This window comes from Polypterus senegalus, chromosome 4 (assembly GCF_016835505.1).
Source record: "Polypterus senegalus isolate Bchr_013 chromosome 4, ASM1683550v1, whole genome shotgun sequence".
Lineage (NCBI taxonomy): Eukaryota > Metazoa > Chordata > Cladistia > Polypteriformes > Polypteridae > Polypterus > Polypterus senegalus.
The window spans coordinates 228,649,591-228,675,984 of NC_053157.1; the positions used below are offsets into that span (position 1 = coordinate 228,649,591).

Consider the following 26,394-nt stretch of genomic DNA (forward strand, 5'->3'; position numbering starts at 1 on the left):
TTAAGACTCTACAGAAGCTCAGGAAAAATATAAATAATGTAACAAACAACACCCCAAACACAAACAAGAGATTCTGGCTTGGATACCACTTGACATTGGGCTAGCAGGTTGGATCATTCTGTGATCAGATCTCCAGGTGCCACAGGTTTATATTTACATTAAACAGGATGATAGAATTTAACCCTCTAGGCAGTAACATGGACAGAATTTAACAGTCAGTAATTCAATATCTGGATGATGCATTTTAGTTTTAAATGTAATGTGCTCAAATTTACAACATTGGTCAGTCACAAAGATTTACAGTTCCCTCCTGCCTTTTTTCACTCCATCAGATTGAAGCAGATGAATTCTGTTCACCATCTGTAGGATCTGTAATAAGAAGCTTAAGTCTTTCTCTGCAGTGCAAAATGCAACAGGACTTGAACTTGCCACGACTTGCTGTAAGATAACAACAGTTCATCCAAGTTATTCAACACTAATAAAAATACCTCATATATGGAGGTAGGCTAGTTCTGAAACCTTTTCACCTTACTTTAATTATCGATACGGCTTTTCTCCTTTTCCATCTTTGGACGAGTTGCTAATCCAATAAGGTGTAACAGAACTCCTTAGGAAGCAGTGATTGCAGTGCTAACAGCTGACTACGGAATATTTAATACAACACGCTTTATGTTCTTCAGCATCTCTTTCATTCTCCGATGTTGCAGAGGAAAGGTAGGCTTCAAATCTTCTTGACTCTTCTTTGACTTCTGTCAAGTTGGCAGCTTCTCCAAATGGCAATTGATAAATAAATCATCAACTATCATCATTGTAAAATACATTAATACATTTTTGTTGAAAGCTGTAGCCAGACTCATCTAATATTAACATCAGATAGATCTATCTATCTATCTATCTATCTGATGTTAATATTAATGAATTAAAAAAGAAAAGTTGATCAAGAAATAGTAATAACAAAGAAAAAGAAGAACAAATAGAGATAACATTTAGCTTCTGTCCTGACGCATGAATGGAAACAACAAGCATTACATTGTAAAATTCTTCAATAACATTTGACATGATAATTCTTGTTTTACTGGGAACTTAAAGTGAGGAAAATGTAAATTTATAATAGCTGAGAGAGCAGGAACTGTGTCTGACAAAAGCATTCACACGAATGAGAGGTGAGAGGATATTGGGTGTGATTGAAAATGGTTGAGAGGAGGGTGGGACTTGAAAAAATCTCTTGGCAATAGTCTTGTCTCAAGATTTTCTTTTAAAATAGAGAGATATATTCTACCACTTCTATTGTTCACCATATATTTTAAAAAGTTTACTAGTACTTCCCAACAATTGTGAAGGAATACATCCACCTCTTTGATACTGCAACTTACAAAATCATTGTGATGCTGTTAGCAGTGACAATGTCTTGAGATCTTAGGGTTTTAGATACTGCTCAAAATGCCTTTCTATGCTTTATGGTTCATGGCAACTGCCCTTGCTTGATTGAGGACAAGGCGCTGGCTCTTCAAATCTAACAGTACATGCTTGATCCAAGTTTTTTTGGGTGCAGTTCATTGTATTCTCCATTGGGTGTGGGACCTCCTCCACAGGAGTTGATTTGATAGGTGGTCTGGGCCCAATTGGCAGTCATGACCAAACCATCTGAGCTGCTGATGCTGGATTTGCTTTTCAACAGTGAGTTTTGTTGTGCACAAATTGGCCAGATGACTTCATCTGAGATGTGGAGAATCTGTTCCAGGCATCACATTTGAAATACCTTGAGTTGGTTCAGGTCTGATTGAAGTAGTGTCCACACTTCCAATCCATTTAGCAGAATCGGCAGGATGTGTGCATAAGAGACACATTTTATTGCTTAGGGTAGTGTTCTTCCACAGGCACCACTTGAGTGAGGTAAATGCTCCAGTGCCATATCCAATCCAGTTCATCCAGTTCCAGTTGCAAAATCTCATCTATCAAGTAGCATACATACCAAACAATACAACATCCATTTTAATAAGGCAAAGGAAAGCAGTATAATTCATTGTAGATTGTTTCAGGTCTTAACACCATTGTGAATACGCATACTGTGGTGATGTGAAAACATAATCACACAAGTAATGTCATTACTTATGGCAATGGCAATGGTGCATCTGCAATTCAACAAAATAGCAGCACCCATGTTAAAAATGTCCCATGTCCAGAGGAGCATGACATGTAGGATAATGTTAATTATTGCATGTAAAATTATTTCATTTAAAATTAAATAATACCTGTAAGTAAATATTGTTTATCTTGTCTCAAAACAGTTCCTTTTCTCTCTCTCTGTTTGTCTCACTCTTTAACAGTCACTTTCATGTCTACATTTTGTCAATTATTACTAAAACATGAAAAACATTTCTGTTGATGTGTTTACTGTGCATAGATCGTTGTAGACACGGAACACACATAAAATGCAAGTGTTCCAAATAACGATATTGTATTTATAAAAGGTGTTATTTTGCTTGACTTCTCACTCTATACAACTCTAAGCAACTGACACGCAGGTAAACAGACTTGAGCTGAGAAAACTGTGTAGGGTAGTGGATATGATAGCAGACTGCTTGCTGCTTATCAACACATTTAAAGGACAAAAGACACCGATGGTGAGGTGAGAAGCGTTTTAAGTTGGGACGGATCTACGAGTCTTTTTCATTGTAGACAAAAATATGTTAACAGTCCTCCCATCATTATCCCATCGTGATTGAAGACTGAGTGGCAGGTGGTGACTGGAGCATGAGACATACTGTACTAACATGCTGACATCATCTTTAAGATTGGAAGTGGAAAGTGGAGTTTTATGTTACTGAGATGTGAAAGTTAGTTAAAAGATGAATTTCACTACTAAAAACGTAGCTTTTTGCATTTAAGAAGTCATGCAAGAAGTTTTAACTTTTTATTTCCTTTCTGATGAGTTTTTTTCTTGTTTTTTGCCTGCAGAGGAGCAAAAGTAGCTGAGTGTTTGGGAAACATTTGCAAAAGTTACGTGTTACATGTACTTGTTATTTGAATTCAAAAGTAGGGCTGTAAGCGGCAGCTGAAACTAGTAAATCTTTAAGTAAACAACTGTCATCTTAATGCCGAATGGTGAAAAGTAATAGTGATTTCTGTAGTGGGAAGAAGTTAAGGCATATAAAGAATATTTAGATAGAGCACCATATAGACCTTGTGCAGTTAAGCATTAATGCAGTAAAAAGTGAAGGCACACGCATTCATAATAAAGAAAGTATTTATTTTAAGTATAGGTAGGTCACTAACTTGAAAACAGCTAAGAGAGGGGCTTGACTGTAAGCAAACAGGCATCTAGTGAGGAAGTCCTGATCAGGCACAAGTGACTGTAGAAACAGACAAGAAAATAAATAAATAACTTGTGTCAGATATTCATTAGAGAAATTTTCTTAGCATGAAGGAAGAAGTGTGTAAAAGTTTACTAGACTGAACAGTTTTCAGCGGTCAGAAAAGTAGAGCAATTAATAGGAAGACAGTGTAAGTTCATTAATACAAAGGAATACAAGTGGTGTTAGTGGAGAGCTTTTATGTAAGGAATAAGAGAAGCACAAAGTTAGGACAGCAGACAAAGAAAAGTAAAATTAACATATAGAAGGACAAACAACAGGCAGCTGAGGGGGAGAAAATTACATGAGCTTAAGGGGCCAGAAAGAATAAAATAAATAAAGTAGTTATTTAATCTATTTGTTTAGTTTAAGCTTTTAAGTCAAATCATTTAAATTTTAAGCAGTTTTAGTAATCCAAAGCCTATTTTAATAATGAAGTCAGTTCAATGCAAGTTGGATGTTGGACTTTTCAGAGGACAGCTTGGAGAAGCCCCTCTTCTATGAGGGCTACATCTGCAGGAGATGCCATCTGGTCCAGCATCTCAAGCTCAGGGTCACTGAATGGAATATTTTATATTCCGGTAACCACTTGGGAAAAAAAAAACATGTTCAAATGAAAACTCATGTTCAAATGAAATAGCATTTTCAAATACTGTCTTTTTCATGTATGAATGTGTGTGTGTGTGCGCAAGAGAGGCAAAGAAAGATTCGATCTCATTCAAGTGGATACTGCAATATAAAATAAACACTTTTGCAAAGGTATAATATGAAACAAGTGTGCTTTTATTCAAGAATTCAAGTGACAAGAAGATACAAAGTAGACATGATTCATTAGCGTTTGTGTGTCTGCTTATACCCCTTCAGTGATATGTTTGACAAGCAGCATAACTTTACACCAGCTGTTACAGACTGAATTTAAAGGCTTCTTCTTTTTGGGTGCATGCACTGTCAGCGTGACACTGCCAGATCTAAACACTAGCGTGGTGAATTGCTTGTATACTGAAGTGACTTTAGCTGCAGGTGGAGGTCCCATTTTACTTATGGTGCCAAGCAGAGTTGTGTCACAGTGCAGCAGTATACTAGCCAGTGAAAGCGCTGTTAAAAAGCTGTCTGTTGTTACAATTCTGCTTTTGTCCAGAAACTGCTCCACAACCTTTATGACCACAGACTCAGAAAGTCTTTGCCTTGGGTTGTAACTCAAAACACAGTTCTGAACAAAAAGTTGCCAGATGTCAGAAATCGCAGCACATCTGTTGCTTTTCAAACTTTCTGCATGGGTGTCTTCGTTGTCAAAGCACAAATGCCACATGATAGTCTGATGGCAGTCACAGGACATTGTATCTTCGATTGCTGGTACAACAAGTAGTTCTGAGCAGGCGTCCGCCACAGCAGCAATTGTGGTAATCGCTGCTCTTGTGAAAAGAATGGAGATAAATGCCATCAACTCAGAGTGGGAGAGGCAAGTATATTGTACCGCGTGAATGTCACTAACAGAATAAACCTGAATGATAAAAAAACAAGTGGAAACTTTTACAAGTAGCCAAAATTTAGACCAGGTGTTACAGACTCAAATCAATTTATGTTTTTATTATATTTTAGTAATAACAGTAGCAGCTCACTACTCAAAATGCGGAGAGCCCACTCTCAAACCCAGAACCTTTTGGTTATAAGGCAGCAGTTCTTACCTCTGCACCATCCAAGACTATGTATTAACTTTCTGTTGACTGACATTTGAGCTTGGGTTTGTAACTCATTGAAAGCCACATGTAAATCAAATGCTTTTTTTTTTTTTCCTTGGTTAGATTCTTGAATAAAAGTGCAAGTTTATTTGATATTAGGACTAAAGTCTTCACACATTATGCACTTCATGTCATTATTGGTATAACATGGAAAAAGTTTCTGCTTTACGTAAGTGTTCAGCATTTGTTGCCTCGCATTTCCTGTCATCCTACACTTACACAGATCATTGTAGACACGGAACACACATGAAATGCATGTATTCCAAATAATGATATACTGTATTATTTACCCAATACAACTCCAGGCACCACACATGCAGATAAGGAACCTTGAGCTGGGTGAACATTTTGCCGGAGTTGAGATTCGACGTTGCTTGCTGCTTGTGCTGACTGACACATTTACCAAACAAAAGACGCTGGTGGAGAGGTGTGAAGGAAAATAAGGTGGGCCAGGAATATGAGTTTTTTCTTGGGCTTCAGGGATTCTAATGTTAAACTTGAAAATTGGGATGAAGGAGTTGATGACAGGCCAGCTTTAGAATTGTACAAGAAGGGATGAACAATGGTGTCCAAATAAATAAGCATAGTAATGTTAATTCTAACTCAAATGTTTTAGTGCAAAGGTGAAAAAAAAGCTTGCTTTCGTGCTAGAAGTACTAGAATAAAACAAGTGAGATGGTGGTGTATGTAGCTCAGCATAATTATGATATTAGAGCAATAACAGAAAATTGGCACAGTAACAAAGATTGGAATGGGTATAGCATGAAGGAATACACATTTTTAGGAAGGGTGGACAGAAAAGAAAAAGAAAGTGGAGTTGATGTTTATGTCAAACAGAATGTATATTCTTTTGTTAGATGATGAGGCCCATCTTAGTGAGGGCATACAGATTCACCTGGAAAACATTAAGGAAAGAGTTCTTATTTTAGAAGAGTGTTAAAGACTGCCCAATACAGACAATAATTTTATATACTTTATATATTTTAATTTTAATAATACTAAAAAGGCAGGTTTGCACTGGGATATTATATTCATGGGGGACTTCAACTACCTGAACATTACCTGGGATAACCATGCAAATAGCGGAGCACAAGAGCAGGATATTTTCAGTTATCCGTGACTGTTTTTTAACACAATATGTTAAAGTCACCAGCATGAGGAAAAGCTTTTCTAGAATTAGTATTATGTAATAATCAGGAAAGAACTTTGTGTTTAGAGGTGATTGAACCACTAAGGTGAAGTGACCATACAATTCTCAACATTTTGGAAGAGCACTGATGCAAAGACCAAAACTGTTTAGTTTAACATTTGTAGGGCAAATTTTGAGCAAATGCAGCAAAGTCTGAGGAGGATAGACCAGGATAAGCTATTAAGTGTGGAGACAGCTGCGAAGTAGTGGATCAGGGTTTAAAATGTTTTATATATAATGCAGTGCAGGCACATTCCAAAATTTAAAATTAGTAGAAAAAAAGAAACTACAGTGGGTAACTAAAGAGTTGAAAAAGAATCTGCAAAGGAAAATACAGCAGTTAGAGGCATATAAAACTAATTACTCCAATGGCATATGAGAGCATTAGAGCAACCATTAAGAAGGAAAGTAGGGAAGCTAAAAGGCAGATAGAGAGGAATGTAGTAGATAAGTTGAAAGATGACCCAAAAAGGTCCTTTCAGTATTTTATTAATAGAAGAATAATCAAGGAGGAAGTGAAGTGCATCAGGAATAGTAAAGAAGAATTAAAAAATACAGATAGTAAAATAGCAGATGCTCTAAACTTGCATTTTTCTGAGGTCTTCACATAACCTCCTAGCTGTAAAACGGACTACTGAGTGATTTGGAAATTGTAGAGGGAGAAGTGCTGCTTAGAATAAATAAGCTGAATTCAAACAACATCACCAGGACCAGATAATATTTACCCTTGAGTTCTTAAGGAAGTTTGTGAGTACATTTATAAACCCTTGACGCATATTTTAAAAAGTTGCTCTGCACTGGGGAAATGCAGGGCTCCAAGCTGTAGAATGATCTACCTGCTAACATAAGAGATACCTCTTCAATCTCAAGGTGAAGACTCACAACTTTAGTCTAGCATACCTTGACTATAGCAGTTGATCAGCTGTCCATACTGCATTTTTGTTGGTTAAGTCATTTGAACAGAAATGTAAGTATCTCAATATTTTTAAACCGTTAATACTTGGGATCAGCAGTACAGAGTAATGGGGATTGTGGAAGAGAGCTTGAAGAAGAGATGCAGACAGGGTGGAATGTGTGGAGAAGAGTGTCAGGAGTGATTTTTGGCAGACGGGTATCAGCAAGAGTGAAAGGGAAGGTTTACAGGACGATAGTGAGACCAGCTATGTTATATGGGTTGGAGACGGTGGCACTGACCAGAAAGCAGGAGACAGAGCTGGAGGTAGCAGAGTTAAAGATGCTAGGTTTTTCACTGGGCGTGACGAGGATGGATAGGATTAGAACTGAGGACATTAGAGGGTCAACTCAGGTTGGATGGTTGGGAGACAAAGTCAGAGAGGTGAGATTGCATTGGTTTGGACATGTGCAGAGGAGAGATCAGGGTATATTAGCAAAAGGGTGCTAAGGATAGAGCTGCCAGGTAAGAGGAAAAGAGGACGGCCTAAGAGAAGGTTTATGGATGTGGTGAGAGAGGACATGCAGGTGGTGGGTGTAACAGAGCAAGATTTAGAGGACAGGAAGATATGGAAGAAGATACACTGTGGTGACCCTAACGGGAGCAGCTGAAAGAAGAAAAAGAAGAAGAAGAAGACTAACTCTCCTCTATTCTGTTTCTCTTCTCATTATCTGAACGTGGCACTCAGATGGAAAAGTCATTTGAGATAAACGAACATCTGAATTGTCAGACTGGAAAGATTCTCTCATCAGCTTGAAGTGCCTCTCCTGTAGATGGCTCAGGAGGGGGTAGACAGCTAGATGGTTGAGGACTCCAAGGCTAAAGTTGTCTTTGTCTTTTACAATTCAAATCTCCTCCATTGTCACCTGGCCATAGTTCATCAATTATGTAATTAAAGGACAGATATTGTTGGTTTCCACTTGTGTTAATCAGTTTATACTTTGTTTTCTGTGTGTCTAAACAAACCTGTATCTTTATAGGTACTAATTCGGTGTTTAGTAATTTGTGAAATCTATACTTAAATTTTCTGTACAACATTCTGTGCCTGTGTGTAGAGTGCTATACAAAAACAAGTAGTATTGTATCGTAAATAAATGGTGTTGCTGTGGTAAAGGCATTTTCTCACTAGTGTTAACACAATACTTGATTTTTATATTTTTTGACATCCATACTGTAAAGACTATAATGCAAGAATTATTCACAAATGTCAGAAACTTGCATCTGATATATTATTGTACACAGGAACTAATCTTTGGCCAATTGTAAAACCACAACCATGCAACATCCCTTCCAGGTTCCAGCTCAAAACCGTTTGATATCTTACAGTAAAAAGGTTTCTACATACATATTGCACAATGTTTTAATGCTATAAGGCATACAGTGTTCTCAGCTTGCAAATGGGTGAAGTGCCACATAATGTAAATTCCAGCCATTCTTCATCAATACTATTTAATTCAGTTTGGGGTCAGAGTACTGGATCTTATCACAGCAACATCAGATACAAACAAGAACCAACTCTGTATCGGGCACCAGTCTACCACGAGGCACACTCCATGCCCACTCTTACTGTGCCAGATTTATTCACCAATTAGCTTAACACTCATAATTTTGAGATGTGTGCGAGAAAACCAGAATACCCAAAAAAAGTGAAGACACACACACGCAGGGCACACAGACAAAGGCTGAGCCTGCATTCAAATTCAGATGTCTGGAGTTAATGTGGCAGCAACACAAAATTCTGCTCCAATGCACCACCCAATTATGAAACAAATATTTATTAAATTATTCAAACACACAATTATTTCTCAAATGCCTGCAGTTTACTTTTATTAAACAGTCCCTATTTCTCAACACAGTCTAACGATTCATATCATGAAAAGACTAATATTCAAATAGTTCAACAAATGGTGTCATGTTTGATCTTAACGTAACGTTTTCCACTCAGCCCCAATTACTTCCATTCCTATTTATAAATAGTAATATCAAATTACTGCTTCTCAACTTTGTCTGTCAAAAAAGCTTCTGAGATTGTCCCTTCTGTTATGGTCATTTGTCACTGCATTGATTCAAACACACAATCATCTTTGCTTCTGTCCAGAAGCTCACTTCACCTCTTCATCAGAACCCACACAACTCCCACATTGGGTTTTTCAAACCTTTGTGTGTTTCTCTCTAAAACTGTTTCTGTCTGCTTATTCTTCTTCTAATCAACTCTTTAAGTATTTTGTTTCTCCACCTTCACATCACGGTCATGAGCAGGCTGGTGTAAAGTTCAAGGTCTCCATTATTTTCTAATTTTTCTCTGTCCGGCTCATAATGAAGTTATACAATCAGTAGCCACTTTATTAGTTCTTCACAAACAGCCAGCTAATCAAGTGGTTAGAAAAATTAAAATACAAAATTAAAAAGCTAAATACTACAATCAATGAAACAAAAGATGTTATCTGCACAGACGTTTAAAAATGAAGATAACAAAATGAATGATACAAAAAGGAGGATCCAAAAAGAAAACTCTGAAAGGGCAAGTGAAAAAATATCCATAGCTGTTACTATCCTAAGAGAGAAATCTCACAACACTTTTTTCTTACAAAATTACAAAAATGGCAACCAACTTCAAAATGTACAATTCAAAATAAAAAAATAACGTAAAATTAAAATAATAAAAATAAAAAAAAACAGATACTGTACTTCAGTGAGCTCATTGTAAACCAATCAACTACAACATTGTAACCACTGACAGGCAAAGTGAATCACATTGATTATCTCGGTACAGTGGCATCTGTCAAAGGGGTGGGATATATTAGGTAGGAAATGAATGGTCAGCTCTTAAAGGTGATTTGTTGGAAGCAGGAAATATGGACAAATGTAAGGATCTGAGCGACTTTCACAAGGGCCAAATTGTGATGGCTACACAACTTAGTCAGAGCATCTCCAAAATGTCAGGTCTATTGGGGTGTTCCCGGTATACAGTGGTTAGTACCTACCAAAAGTGGTCCAAGGAAGGATAGCTAGTAAACCGACAACATGCTAAAACCCAATAATGTGTGTGGCTAGCCTGTCTGGTCTTATCCCATAGAAAAGCTACTGTAGCACAAATTGCTGAAAAGCTTTAACACTAGAATTACCAGAGCAAACGAAAAACTCGTAATTCCGCCCACCTTAATTCCCTTCGCACCTCTCCGTCAGCCTCTTTGTCTTCTAAATCTGTCGATAAGCCCAAAGCAGCAAGCAGCCTAATACATTCCCCCATCGCCTCAGAACGGCCAAGAAGTTCTCCCAGTTCCTGCCTTGATTGATTATCTGGGAGTGAGATGCTCAGAATTAGAAATGAAAATAACTTGATGTGCGTTTGTGTCTAAACAATCTATGTAAACAAATTGTTAAAACAGAAACATTTTTCATGTTTTAATAATAAATGACAAAATGTACACATGAAATATATAATATGTAAAGGCTGATGGCCAAATATCAAATAAACACTTCCATAAAAGGGCTACTACAATACAACAGCGTATAGAGCTGTCGACTTCTAATCCAAAGGTTGTGAGTTTGAAGCCAGCTCCTGTAAATTTACCATTTTGAGTAGTGAGCTGCTCTTATTGTTACTATCATACAATTAAAACATACATTTCATTTGTGTCTGTAACAGCCGTGTAAATTTATAGGACTTGTAAAGTTAGCTGTTTTTTCACTCTTATTTTCTCAGTCACGATCACGATATAATGCCCCACGCCCCACCACAGATCTGACATGGTTATTTTTATCTAAAACTGGGAAAAACTGGAGATGTGAGTGGTGTTTTGAGACAATGGAACTGGAAATTCTCTGATCTGGAGGGTAAGAGCTGACACACAAACACTGGTGAATCTGCCTTCTTCTGACCATCACTTGATTTTTTATTCACTTTTATTGAGTGTTCCTGCTTACGCTGAATTAGTACGCACCTTATGGTCCATGATGTCAAATAACCCATTTCATGACCTGTATATTACATTTCGGAAAACATTGTGGCACTGATGCAACATTATTCATAATATTCATATTCATTCACCTGCCTTCTTGTGCTTCTAATCAGTGATCGGGTTTTTTTATGATCTTGCCAGTGTCCACATTTTGGTGTACAGTACTGTTTCTTTTGTATTCCAGGACATGCAGAGGAAAGAACAGTAGAGAGGTCAGTTCCACACTATATGCAATCATCAGATTCCAATGTTAACAGTTCACATACACCCAAGGTCCGTCCTTTCTATGTTTAGGGCGTGTGTACCTGTTGCAATGTACACACTTCTCTCTGTGCTGTGGTTCCTATTACACTGAAGAGGCGCCTGACACTGACGGAGTTTGCTTTGCTGAGGAAGCGGTCGTCTTGGAACAGAAGTTGTCGATGTTGCATCCTCTTTGCTTTATCCATCGCCTTTTCTTGTAAGAAGCGACAACGAAGCTCCTCTACAAGTTGAGCAAAGAACACACTTCTTTTCTCAGTGCTTACCGTGCATGCCTTGTACAGTACATGCGCGGATCGCCAAGTCAAGCGTGTTATATCACACAGCAACTAGCCACCTGTGTGCTCCTGATGCACTGAATAAGCTCATGCCTTCTGGTACACGATGTCAACGCAGCACCAGGGAAAAAGAAAGAGACGAATATATGTGACATTTTGAAGAAAATCCTTTTATGACCTGAATAGTACCAATCAGAAAACAGTGTTGCACTAATGCAATATTATTTGAAATTGAACAGCGCAGATCGGGTGTGAATTTATACTGGTGCGAGTCAGATCAGAAGGGGCGAGGGAGAGTGTGAACGAGACTGAGATGATAAAACTGAAAAAGCTAACTTTTAGAAATGCCATACATTTACAGCTGATCTGACGCTGTTCGCTTTCAAATAATATTGCATTAGTGCGACACTGTAAATGCATTTCTAAACAAATGCATTGTTTAGACACAAAACGCACATCAAGTTATTTCCCCTTACAATTCTGAGTACCTCACTCCCAGATAATCAACCAAGGCAGGAACTGGGAGAACTTGTTGGCCATTGTGAGGCGGTGGGGGATTCGGGGATGGTATAAGGCTGCTTGCTGCTTGGGCTTATCGACACATTTAGAAGACTAAAGAGGCTGACGGAGAGGTGCGAAGGGATTTAAAGTGGGCTGGAATTACGAGTTTTTCGTTGGCTCTGGTAATTCTAATGTTAATGTTAGCCATGAGAGAAAAGTCCACATTCTGACCCCAGTCCACCATCAAAAGCGACTACAATGGGCAATGTGTATCAGAAATAGACCATTGTACAATTGAAGATGGTGGCCAGATTTGAAGAATCCCATTTTCTTTTAGTTTGCATGAATGGTTGGGTGAGTGTGCATTGTTTACCCAGGTAAGATATGACAGCAGGATGCACTATGGGAAGAAAGCAAGCTGGTGCTGGGAACCTTGGGTCCTGGTATTCATTTGGAAGTTACTTTGACACGTACCACCTAAACATTGTTGCAGACATTGGAAATGATATTCCCTGAAGGTGGTGGCCTCCTTCAGCAGGTTATTGCACCCTGCCACACTACAAACATGTCTTTAAAGAGCTTCTGTAAAAGTCAAATTTCCCACCAGCGACAAATTATGTTCCATCTATCCATTTATTGTAACACAAGAGGGCACCGTCGCTCCTCTAACCCAACACAGGCACTGACAACACGAGTTAAAAGCACCAAGAACACATTTTATTCTTTTTCTTTTCTTCACAGTGCTCTTCAACATCACTGCCACAAGTAATAAACAATTACGGAGCGCATGTACTATTCTTTTCCTTTCTCTTCTCCTCTACACCTCCCAGCAAGCTTTGACCACCTCCACCCGACTCTGGCTCACCTGCTGGGTTCACAGCAGTCCTTTAAATTGTCTCCACCCGAAGTACTTCTGTCCTTCCAGTCACATGACATGTCAACAATTCCGGGTCAGATAGGTAACTTAAGTTTTTCTTCAGCCTGGAAGTACTTCTGGCTTGCATTCCCGTGACCTTCTAGTACTTCCAGGCTATGTACAAAATAAGAGTCACAAGGTCTTCTCATAGCGTCCCCTGGCATTGCCCATGATACCCAGCAGGGCTGCGATGCTGAACTCCAAATTCTATGATGCCCTGCAGGAATCCAGGGCACCATTTTTCTACAGGGAAGCTGCCATCTAGCATCCTGGGGAGGCAGTGTCCCAAAGTAGCTGCCTTCCCCATCCTACTCTTTTGCGTCCCTCCCAGGTTGAGCTCAATCTATCTATCTATCTATCTATCTATCTATCTATCTATCTATCTATCTATCTATCTATCTATCTATCTATCTATCTATCTATAGCAAAGAATTTGGCCTTCAAATTGTTTCATATCTCAGTTCCATCAAGCATCTGTGGGATATGCTGGAAAAATAAGTCTGATCAGTGAAGGCCCCACCTTGCAACTTAGAGGGCTTAAAGCCACTGACATCTTGGTGCAACGTACCATAGGAATCCTTCAGAGGTCTTCTTGAGTCCATGAACTGATGGGTCAGACCAGTTTTGATGTCACAATGGGAACCTACACAATTTTAGGCAGGTTGTTTTAATTCTCTGTTTTATCAGTGTTGTGTGTGTTTGTGTATATACATATCAGTATATACTACATATATGTATATAGTATTCTAACAATGTCAAGAAATTTAATTGTTGTCTTATTAAATATTAGAATGGCGAAGATGTACAGTCTAAGGGACTTTGACCATGTTCTAATTAGTGATGTCAGACGGGTTGATTGCAGCTTTTGCCATATGATTTCCACACACTTCAGTACAGAAAATGGGTGACGGATTAAAAACATCTTTTTCTTCCTCTTTTGTTGCCCTCTTTGATGCATTTATTATTAGTGTAAAGTACTTTGAGCCTCTTTTATTTGTGAAAATGTGCTTTATAAAAATGTTGTTGAGAGGCAGTTATGTGGACTATAACACACTAGCAATGTGAAAGGTTGGAGGAGAACAACAAAACTCATTCAAGCTACCAGAAAGGTCTACTACAATGACATCACCACTCCCGAGAATTCTCTCTGGCTCTTTAAAAAAGGAAAAAGGGTGATGATGCGTTGAGTTTCAGGGAGTTTTTGCTTGTTTCATTTATATTTCCTGGGTCTTTGATTTCTTCCATTCTTTTCTTGTATTAAATTTTCTGGAACTGTGTATTGGGACTTGATTGCCGTTCTCCTGCAGATAAGTCGGGGCTTAATTTTACCCTATAATTTCCGGTATTTTATAATGTCGGTCGTATAAGTTGAATTTGAAAAACTCACGCTATTGGTCCAAGAGATTATGATATGCTTACGTCCACCTGAGAGAGTAACCACGGAGCACACTGCCTTTTTTTCTATGTATCGTGCCTACATGACCACACAGTAATACCCAAACTATTCCGAAGCAACGTTTGTACTGATTTGTGTTTTTATTTTATCTCACACCCTTATACACCTTTATCGTAAGAGCATCTCTTACCCATTAATGTGCATTCGATCAGATGAAAATATGAAGCTGATTTTAAATTAAAAGTCTTTGAAGTGGCAAAAGAAATTAGTAACTGCGCTGCTACAACAAATTTCGATGTGTTTGAGAAACTGGTGCAGAGGCAAGAAAATGTAAAGAAAAGAAAAATAATTAAGTGTCATATTTTTGAACGGGTATATAAGTTGGGGTCTGATTTTATGAACAATTTCTCGGGTTTCAAGACCCAACTTATACGCAAGTATATATGGTAAATATTTTCATTAAAAACAGATTTTTATTTTCTTTGATTGCAAGACAATAGTTTATCAACAGTTCCTCTAACTTTTGAGCCATGTTTTGAAAATTTTTGTTTATTTTTGAACTTTCATTCAATATCTCCATTTTGGGGTCTGATAGGCCTGAAGCCTACTGCTCTAGTTTGGAGTAAGCTGCACTGGGTGAGCCTCATCTGAGATGGCTAGTGAGGACCCTGGCCTGTTTCATTGTCTTCTTTTTACAGGACATCTTTTTGTTTTGTTTGAGACTCCATCCCAGAATAATCACTACATTTAGCCAATCTCAAAAATCCAGTTATGCGCCTTTATACAGTCGTCCCAATGGTGTCATCACCTCTCACTCCCAATACATCAAGGAATGGTGTTATCATTAGACGTTGTTGGCTAGCAGATCTGAGTGGACAAGATGGAGCATAGAAACTTATGAACACATATACTGTAGGTGCTGACCGACTCACTACTCTGTAGGCAAACATGAAGGAATTGAATTTAATGTGTGATTCTACAGGAGGCAAGTGTGGTGATCTGAAAAGAGGAGTGAAATGCACCAATCATGGCTACTTGAATATAAGACCTGCCACTGCATTTTGGATTATCTTCAGTGGCTTGAGAGCATGGGCAGATACTGCTGCCAGAAAGGAGCTATAGTAGTCCAGACATGAGAAGACCAATGTCTGAAGCAGATGTTGTGCTGCATATTGTGTTAGATATTACCCGATCTTTTTCTGCAGTTATATTATTGAATTAAAGCTCTGTTTTGTTATACTTGTACCTTTGGTGAAAGTGTTTATTTCATATTTGGACTTCAGGCTTCACACATTTTACACTTCAGGTCTACATTTTCTCAATTATTACTAAAACATGAAAAACGTTTCTGTTTTAATAATGTGTTTACATAGATTGTTCTAGACATGGAACACATATGAAATGCATGTATTCCAAATAACAATATATTATTTACCCTATACAACTTCAGGCAACTCACACACAGATAAACAGACTTGAGATGAGAGAACTTTCTGCCCTTTCTGCATTGGTGGGGGGATGAGATGGCAGGCTGCTTGCTGCTTGTGCTTATTGACACATTTACAAGACAAAAGATGCTGATGGCGAGGTGTGAAGGGATTTAAATTGGGCCGGGATTACAAGATTTTTCATAGGCTTTGGTAATTCTAGTGGCAAGGGATAAATGACTAATCCCTCTGGTGCATGCTTTTTGCTGATGATACTGTGTTGTATAGCACTAGAAAAGAGGAAGTGGAGAGGAAGGGCTTCGAAAGATAGATGGTTAAAGATAAAAGAGAAGAACACAGAATATACTGTATGAGGTTTAATAATGATCAAGATTAGCCTGTAGGAATGAGTTTTTGAAAACAGTGAAATTTTAAAATTTTAAATATCCAAGATCACTAATTCATTCATTCATTTTCCAGTGCTTATTCAAAGGTGGTTCGCAAGGGCAACAAACTTAGTAGTGAGACCCATACATCCTTTTCCCCAGTAACACTTCCTAACTCATATTGTGGGATCCCAAGGTGTTCCCAAGCCTTCTGAGAGATAAAATCCTTCCAGTGATCTCTGCTTCTTCCTTGTTGTCTCCTTCCAGCTTGTTGTTCCTGTAAAACCTCCAAAGGGATGCGTCCAGGAGGCATCTGTCTCAGACATCCGAAACACCTCAATTGGCTCCTTTCGATGTGGAGAGTCAATGGACTACTCTGAGCCTTTCTCAGATTTCTGTGCTTCTTACCCTCTCTCTAAGAGAGAACCCAGCCACTCTTCAGAAAAAGCTCATTTCGACTATTTGCACCCTCAATCTCATTCTTTTGGTCATTATCCAAAGCTCATTACCATAAGTGAGGGTAAGGACGTAGATTGCCTGGTAAATCGAGACCTTCGCGTTCAGGCTCAGCTCCTCCTTCACCACTACTGATCAGTATAGTGACTGCATAACTGCGCTACCCACACCAATCTCTCTGTTAATCTCACAATTCCTTTACTCCTCACTTGTAAACAAGACAACAGGGTACTTAAACTCTTCCACTTGAGGCAGTAACTCACCTCCCACTGGGAGAGGACATTCCACCTTTTTACCTATTGAGGACCATGGCCTCAGATTTTGAGGTACTGATCCTCATATCTGCCACTTCATGCTCAGTCACAAACCATCCCAATGCATGCTGGAGTTTACAGCCAAATGAAGCCAATAGGACCACATGTGGTGTTATTCTAAGGCCACCGAATTGGAACCCGTCCCCTCCCCAGCTGCGCCTTGATATCCTGTCCATGAAAATCACAAACAGGATTGGAGACAAAGCACACCCACTGGATAGGGTGCATATATTTTTTATGCAGACACAGCCCTCACTGTGATCATACAGTAAGTTAATAGACCTTATTAGGGACCCCAGATTTCCATACTTTCCCAGCACACCCCACAGCATCCCTCAAGGAACACAGTCATATGCCTCTTTATTTTCTCACTCAGGAGGCACAGTTCTTGATGACCACGCAACATTGAAAAGACATGTGAGCCATAACAGCTCAACAATGTCCAATGCCTTCTGCATTTCTGGGTGGATCTCATTCACTCCAGGGCTTTGCCACTGAGGAGTTGCTTAACTACCTCAGTGCCTTTCCTAGGCAATTGGTCATTGATCCCCCATTCTGGCTCTGCTGCCTCCACAGAGGGCTTGTCCATCAGGTTCAGGATCTCCTCAAAGCGTTTCTTCCACTGCCTAGACAACATCTTCAGTCCAGCTTAGCATTATTCCACCTTTGCTGCGAACAGCATGGTTAAATCCCTGCCTTCCCTTTCTGAGTTGCCTGAATAGTCTTTCAGAACCTCTTTGAGCTCAGTCAATAGGAGCTTTCCATGGTCTCTCTGAAAACCCTCCCACACCTGGGTTTTTGATGCAGCCCTTTAGGCCCATTGGTGCCTCTCTGCTGCTTCAGCAATCTCTCATGATAACCATACGTGGAAGACCTTCTTTTTTGGCCTAATGGCAACCATTACCTCTGGTGTCCAATGTGTCCTTGGGTTTCCACCTCGAAAAGCACCTATGGCCCTCAGGACGCAGCTCTCTGCAGCCACTTCCACATTTGGACATTATATTTCCAGTTTCCCCCTAGATGTGAAACAGTTCTTTTGGAGATTGGAGTTGAATGTCTTCTGGACAGTAGCCTCCTCTAGACTCCCAGTCCATCCTCACTACTTACTTGGGCTTTCCAGGTCTGTCCAGGTGCGTCCCCCACCATCTGACTTAATTCACCACTAGATGGTAATCAGTTGACAGCTCTGCCCTTCTCTTTACCTGAGTGTCCAGAACATACAGCCACAAATCTACGGAGTCCACTGCTCTGACCCTTTCCAGGATCCCCTCCAGTGACTCCAAGAAGGCCTGATGCTCCAATCTGACATATGGTGCATAGGCACATAAGGCAGTCAGAGTCCTCCAGTCCGCTCCCTTCAGCCACACATAGGCAACCCTCATTGACCAGGCAGGGACTCAGTAAGAAGCCCATTCCTGCCTGACACCTTTTCCCCCTGGGCAACTCCAGGGTAAAGGAGAGTCAGCCTCTTTTGAGTTGTTTGGTTCCAGAACCAAGTGAGTGGGTGGACATTAGCTCAACTGTATCTAGTTGGAACTCTCTGCCTCACCCACCAACTCCTGATCCTTCCCCCAAATAGAGGTAACATTCCATGTCCCAAGAGTCAGTCTGTGTGTCTCGGTTCCAGTCCACCAAGACCTTTGCCTTCGACTGCCGCCCAGGTCACATTACATTTTGCCCCTACTCCTCCTGTAGGTGGTGGGCCCACAAAAGGGATCTAGGAATAGTGGTAGCCCAAAATGGAAGATTAGGTGCAGAGATGATCCATTGAGTACAGTGTGGATGGAACAATTGGAAGAATGTATCAGGAGTATTGTGTGATCAAAGAATTAAGGTGAAGGTTAAAATTAAGGTATTTAAGACAGAGGTAAGAACAGCAATGATGTATAAAGCTGAGGCCTCAGCAGTAAAGGGAGCACAGGAGAAAAAGCTAGATGTGGTAGAAATGAGAATGATAAGATGAAGATGAATGTGTGTATTTACAAAGAAAGACAGAAAAAGAAATTAAAGTAATCAGGGGTACAATAAAAGTGTGAAGGATATCTAAGAAAGTAAGTTGAGATGGTATGGAAATGTGATGAGGAGAGATAATGAATATTTAGGCAAAAGAGTGATGGGAATGGAAGTACAGAGGTAGAGAAAATGAGGGAGGACAAAGCAGAGGTGAATGGATAAAGTAAAAGAAAATCTGAAGGAAAAGAGCTTGACTTGTGAGGAGGTGCAGACTAAGCTGAGCCTAGAAGGTTAATCAAACACAATGAACCCAAATAGAAGTGAGAAAAGATAAAGACAAAGAGGAAGAAGAAGAACGTCTTCTAAACTCATGAATATAGTCTTAAAGTAACCATGTTCCATCGGTGCTTATACTAGCCTGCTATTTTATTGAGCTATCAGATCACCATTGACATGCAAAATACTCTAAAGTCTGCTTTGCCTTTCTGCTTTCCCAGTATCTTTCTTACATGACATGGCTTTTCTGTTTTCAGCCATATATTTAAAATCTGTCATTTGAAAAAGTTAAAACATCTCCCATTCATCAAGTGCCTGTATCACTAGGTCACATGTTTTAAAATCTCCAATAGCTGGAAAACAATGTTCAATATATCTTAAACTGGAAAAAATCGATGTCTCTGTACGAGGATCAGTTAAGCCATTTTTCAGAATGGCACCTGTACTTAATCTTATTATTTTGGTTTTAGTTTTATCCAAAACAAATAACCATTTTAGTCTGTCTACTTGTAAAGCTCTCTTGCTAAGGTAGGGGCTTAATGACAAGTTTCATGGATTGTTGATGAAGCAGGTGCTGCACTTGCTGTTATTTTCTTTTGTTTGAGTTGTGTTCTGTTATAATGCCTAGTTCCCAAATGAAAGGAATTAGAAACAAGGAAGGAATTCATTAAAGGGAAATTATCCCCTAGTGGTACCTGTCTACATTATGGAGTTGACTGATCAAATAACCACAGTACAGCACCATTGCTCTTAATTCTCCTTCTGTTACACCATATTCTCTGATTCCTTCACCAGTTGAGCATTTGACAAATTGCCATCACTGGTGCCAAGCTCCAGCTTAACGATATGGACAACCATGAACCACATCCAGGCTCCTAGATGGTGTATTAAAGTCCTGGAGAAGCCCAATCATATAGTTAAGGGGCTCTTCACTGATACCAAGCAACTTAAGGATTCTTCATGCTTAAACAGAAATTCTCTGCTACCCAGCATTGTTTTTCGTTGATTGGAGATTTTTGTTTTCCTCTCCTCCAGTGTCAACAGGCTATAGTCCAACGAGTAATGGACTCCATTTATGCTAATCAGTTTCTAACTATTTTATGCCTTTATGTACTCATTATGTAAAAATTAATTGTATTTATCTACGAACTTATCAGCGGCACGGTGGTGCAGTGGTAGCGCTGCTGCCTTGCAGTTAGGAGACCCGGGTTTGCTTCCCGGGTCCTCCCTGCGTGGAGTTTGCATGTTCTCCCTGTGTCTGTGTGGGTTTCCTCCGGGTGCTCCGGTTTCCTCTCACAATCCAAAGACATGCAGGTTAGGTGCATTGGCGATTTTAAATTGGCCCTAGTGTGTGTTTGTATGTGTCCTGCGGTGGGTTGGCACCCTGCCCAGGATTGGTTCCTGCCTTGTGCCCTGTGTTGGCTGGGATTGGCTCCAGCAGACCCCTGTGTTCGGATTCAGCGGGTTAGACAATGGATGGATGGATAAGAACTTATCACAGCACTCTAAGCCTGCACTCAGCAAAGAGCGCTATACAAAAATAAACTGAATTGAATATTTTTGTCTAAGGCTTCATAAGACTCCTTATTCACCTGGTAGTGGCCACTACTGGTCATAGGTACTTTTCCTACATTAATTCCTTTCACAAGATAGATTTTGTATTTGGAGTACAGGTAGTGATCTGCTTAGAGTTACACAGTGTCTTGACCACTCCACAGTAAGATGAGAGTTTGACAACATATAGATAAGTGCTTGACAATGTCTCACAAAATTAAGTGCATCTGTGAGAAAATGTACGAAAGAAACAAATACAACAAACAAGCAAATCAGCAAACTGTAATTAATCCAAAAATGAAAAAAGGCAAGAGACTACAATCTGCAATGAATGAAATATTTAAATTCATCCTTCTTATTATATTTAATTTCTAACAGAAAATGTTAAAAAATAACAAAAAAAGAAATGTACCCTTCTTACCATCAATTAGCACCCCTAATTAAAAGACATAATAAGCACAGCCTTCATAAACACACAACTTTCAGAAATTGTGAAATAACAGACTGAATTTTTGTTTAAATTCTCTAACCTTTTGGCTTCTTGCTGTCCAGTTCTGGCTGTTGGTTCCCTTGAGAGAAGACCACAGAAGCATAAAGGACCTGTTCAGCCATCCTGCAGAAAACAGTACAATGGGTGAGGAGAGTCTGAACGACAGCTTTGAGGTTCACTGTCCACACACAGATGGAAGTTTAAAACATCATAGGCAGGAAGAGGAACAACTTTAAAAAAATATGCTGAATAGCTGGCAGAGGTTGTAACCAACTGTGCATTACCAACAGCAATAGAAAGTGTTGCATGATATTTAGGAAACATTTACATCCTGGTAATTCACCTTCACAGATTACAGAATTACAAACCACTTAACATGACACACATGATTAGAATTCAAAGTAAAGATTTCACCAGAAAAGACCCTGACTTGGTGCTACTCTGGACTGTAATATTTGCTGAAAATATGTCATAGGGGAGTCCTGTAGTTGGTCTTAAGTCCAGAATAATCACAAGAGACAAAGGTTGACAAAAGCAGATCATTTATTTTTTATTTATTGAATTTATTTAAAACAAGTAACTTTACATACAATCAAGTCAAATGTAACAAAATGAAATTTAATTCAAACACCATCCATGAGAAAGAGAGGCATACAGCCAAAGTAAAAAAAAATTTTGAGTGGTATAGAGGAAAAGCAGTCTTTTTCCCCAGTATAAGTGCCTATTCTAAAATATTATGGATTAGATCCTTCCAGGTTTTTAGAAAGTTTTGTACAGATCCTCTAAGAGAGTGAGAATTTGTTTTTTTCCAATTTCAAATAGTATATAACATCTACGTGCCAATAGCGTAGTAAAGGTAATTACAGTTTGTTTGTTTGTCCTTCTTCACTTTAAACCCATCTGGGAGCCCACCAAACACAGCTGTAAGTGAATTAGAAGGGATTGTGACACCAAGGCTGTCTGACAGGCATTTAAACATTTTTGTCCAGAAAGATGTTACTTTGGTACACGCCCAAAACAGATCATTTATTTAAATAACTATGGTAGCAAATTAACATAACGAATAAATAAATAAATAAGGGGTCCTTAACTCCTGTCTGTCAAACAGGATGATTTTCCGCTTGCCTACCTCCAACTGTCGTAAACACTCCAGATCTAACCTGCCAGCTCCTTCTGCTTCTCCTGCCACTAACTCACCTCTGCACTCCGAGCTCAGAAAGCATAAGAGCTCAAGGTGGCTTTAAACATAAATCGTAACTATGAAAGACAACTTTACTTTTATAACCAGGACAAAATGCTGAGTACCCTCTGGTGGGCTCTTGGTGTCAAGGCAACACAGAACCATTATTTTACTTTAAGGAATTCTCTACCCAAAGGTGATACTTTTTGTATCTTTTACTTATCAAGTGTGTGATAATCAAGAAAGAAAATTTAATCAAGGAGACTAGTGATCACAACATTGTTGTTACAGTGGGCTTCAATGGAGAATCAGATTGAACAACAGCAAACATTATAAAAACTAATCTCAGATTACTTATGTCAGATATGCAACACATTGTCCCAAGCACATGCATTCTGGTGAAAATATTGTTAAATAAACCACTTCTGGAAAATCCTCTTATGCATCACAGTGAAGCACATTCAAACAGGACTGAACATTTGTTGGTCATTAAGCTACAACTGCAATAATTTATGTTTAGTCAATGGCAGCCATTTAATCGACCTTGTGCTTGTTGAAGCACCACACATATGATGTTTTCATTTCCTTTTCTTTAACTTCTAATCCCTTATTGTATCCCCCTCTCAAACCACACTCAGCACTGGTAGCCTATGAATGAGCTATCACATGGCTTCTGACCAATGAATGGGGGTCTACACTTTATGGAAGTCAGTTAGTTGTTTTCTACCCCACTTAGTCCTAAACATGGTTGCAAGGGGTGCTGCAGGTTATCCCACTCCACATACACACACACAACCCTAACCACACACGGGGCCAATTTAGTACCACCAATCCACCTAACCTGGATGTCTTTGAACTGTGGAAGAAGACCGGAGCACCCTGAGGAAACCCATGTAGACATGGAGACAACATGTCCACTCCATTCAAGGTAGACCTTTGTCGTGAACCCTGGTCTCCTTCCTATGGGGCAGGAGCGCTACCACTGTGCCACCGTATTTTATAGAAGTGGTTTGTTTAATAATATTTTGTCAAAAATAGAAATATATGAGATGTTGTTAGCATATGGATTATGCAACATAAGTAAATGGAGATTTTTCTTCATAAAAAGTTTGCTACTGTCTGTTGACATTCAGCATTGTGTAGAATTTTGTCATCTCATTCTCCATGAAAACATGACATGTAATGTTTTTCTCAGCCATCGCTACAAACTAAATAGACTAAGTAACGGATAAAAAAAAATGAAAACTGTTGATTAATCATCATTAACACATGTGAGCAACAAGTTACATTTTTTTGTGATTCTGTGTTAATTTAAACCGGTCAATTTGACTGCGCTTCACACTTAATAAGGCAGTGCCAGATGAATGCAAACCTGTTAATAGCATATGATTGTTTCCTGTTTTTTCTTGATAATGGTTTTCATCCACACATAGCAGTAGAGTTGCCAGTTGTCCCTTATAATACAGGATTATCCGGTATTGAAACATAAGATACAGTTTTGCATATTGTATTAGTAAATGACCCGATTTATTCCATAATTTCATATACATCTTTTCATATATATTTTCTGGCTCTTCAAAGTGCAGAGAACAACAAGATCAATTTAGATCAAACCAGTTATACAAGCAGAGTGAAATAGTTTTATTTTCGTGTGTTGTGTTAATGTTGCAGACGCACAAGTACTGGGTGAAGTTGTAAATTAGCGTTATCATTGCCATTATACTACTTTCAAATATTGGCTGTAAATAAAGCACAGTATAATAGAACTCCAGAACAAGATGCCACATACAGTGATGTATCTTTACCAGTGCAAGCCTGCCTGTGACATAAGAGTCAGAGTCAGAGAGAATTAAAAGGCAATCAAATGTCCGTGGGTCAGCCTCATCCCTGGCAAAAAAAAACACTTGCCATCAAGCTTTTTCATTTGCCCATGGGGGAATATCAGATCTGAAACAGCACAGTGCAGGATCTATTCATGTCCTAACAGATCAATCAATCAACATTTATTTATATAGCACATATTCATACAAAAAAATGTAGCTCAAAGTGCTTTACAAAATGAATAGAGAAATAGAAGACACAATAAAAGATAAACATAAGTCAACATTAATTAACATAGAATAAGAGTAAGGTCCGATGGCCAGGGTGGAGAGAAAAAGATTCCCTTACACCTCACTTACACTTCCTCCAACAAAGACATGGTATGTTATTGTTTAATTAATTTTATGTTACCTACTGTAGCCTACACTATAACCTTCATTAGTGTATATTATTATATGATATATAAAGCTAGGCAACACTCCATGCAAACTGATAATGCGATATTTCCACACATCTGGGAATTATTTTATAATTCATTAATGATGCATCCTATGATAATTTACAATTAAATAACCCTATACAATTCTTATTTAGAAGTTTTATTTAGTCCATCATTTGCTATTAAAAAGCCTGATCAATACATATTTTCAGTCTAAATAAAAACTCCTTCTCTTAAGGTAACGGCTGCAGAGTTGACTTGTGGGGATCACACAGCTACGAACTAACCTGAGCTCTAACAGCTCTCATTGTGAACAAAACATGAAGCAGGATTTGTTGGTTATGTTTTTTAATATTTAATTGTGTAACATATATACTTGCGGATAAGTTCTCCCGCGGATAAGAAGGGATTTGATTTTATTGTATAATTTCTGGTATTTTATAATGTCGTCATATAAGACGAATGCAGAAAACTCCCGCTATTGATACAGGAGATTATGATATGCTAACGCCCACCTGAGAGAGTAGCCATGGAGCACACGGCCTTTTTTTTCTATGTGGGTGTGGCAATGCACTGTATCAGTGAGTGCTCTTAACCTCTCTCTCTCTATCTCTCTATTGTGCCTACGTGTCCACATGGTAATACCCAAACTATTCCGAAGCAACGTTTGCACTGTTGTGTGATTTTTGTATCTCACACACTCATACACCTTTATCGTAAGAGCATTCCTTATCTACGATGGAGCGTTTGATCAGAAGACAATATGAAGCTGGTTTTAAATTAAACGTCGTTGAAGTAGTGAAAGAAATTGGTAACTGCGCTCCTGCAACAAAATTCGATGTGTCTGAGAAACTGGTGTGAGACCAGAGGAGGTAAGAAGATGTAAAGAAAAAAGAAAATGAAGTGTCTCATTTTTGAACGGGCATATAAGACGGAGTCTGATTTTATGATCAATTTTTCGGGTTTCAAGACCCGACTTATACGGGGGTATATACGATAATTGTTAGTGCTTTTGGTATGTTGTCTACCATATAGCAGTCCAAACCATACATATTGGTTTTCCCAAATATTATAGTAACCCCGAAGTGTGTTTGGTTACACAAAACTATTCAATAAACTAATTAGATTAATTTAATATGCATAGGCAAGTGATTATTAAAACTGTTTTTTTCTGCCTTATAGAAAAATATTATTATGCTTGAAGAAAATATGATCAGTTGTGATTAATATGTGGTTAATTTTCATTAAAAATTTGTAGTGCGATTAACCACTATTACATTTTTTACTCAAACAGCAACCCTAAAAAATGTAATTTCTGGGTAGAATATTCCATTAAGATAGTAACCTTTTCTCTTGCTGTTGCACAATTTTTAAAGTTTTACTCAGACTCTTTGTGTTTCCCTCCCTAGACCTGAAAGTCTGTTAATCCTCTCTCAGCACTCCATGGCCTCCACTGCTTTTTTAAAGTATTGTATACTCCTGACAACTCCTGAGTCTTATATCCCAGATGATGTTTGTCTGTTTCCATGCAGGGCACAACTCAATTTCAGT

General features: G+C 38.7%; 1 protein-coding gene across 1 annotated transcript in view; it reads right to left on the reverse strand.

Annotated features, from left to right (window-relative positions):
* LOC120528095 (C-type lectin domain family 10 member A-like) overlaps positions 1-26,394 on the reverse strand; it is a 63,450-nt gene that overhangs the window by 33,580 nt on the left and 3,476 nt on the right. Inside the window, exon 2 of the mRNA XM_039752118.1 lies at positions 21,444-21,526. Within this exon, the coding sequence (XP_039608052.1) occupies positions 21,444-21,525 (82 nt within the window). The 5' untranslated portion in view covers position 21,526. The remainder of the gene's footprint in view (positions 1-21,443; positions 21,527-26,394) is intronic.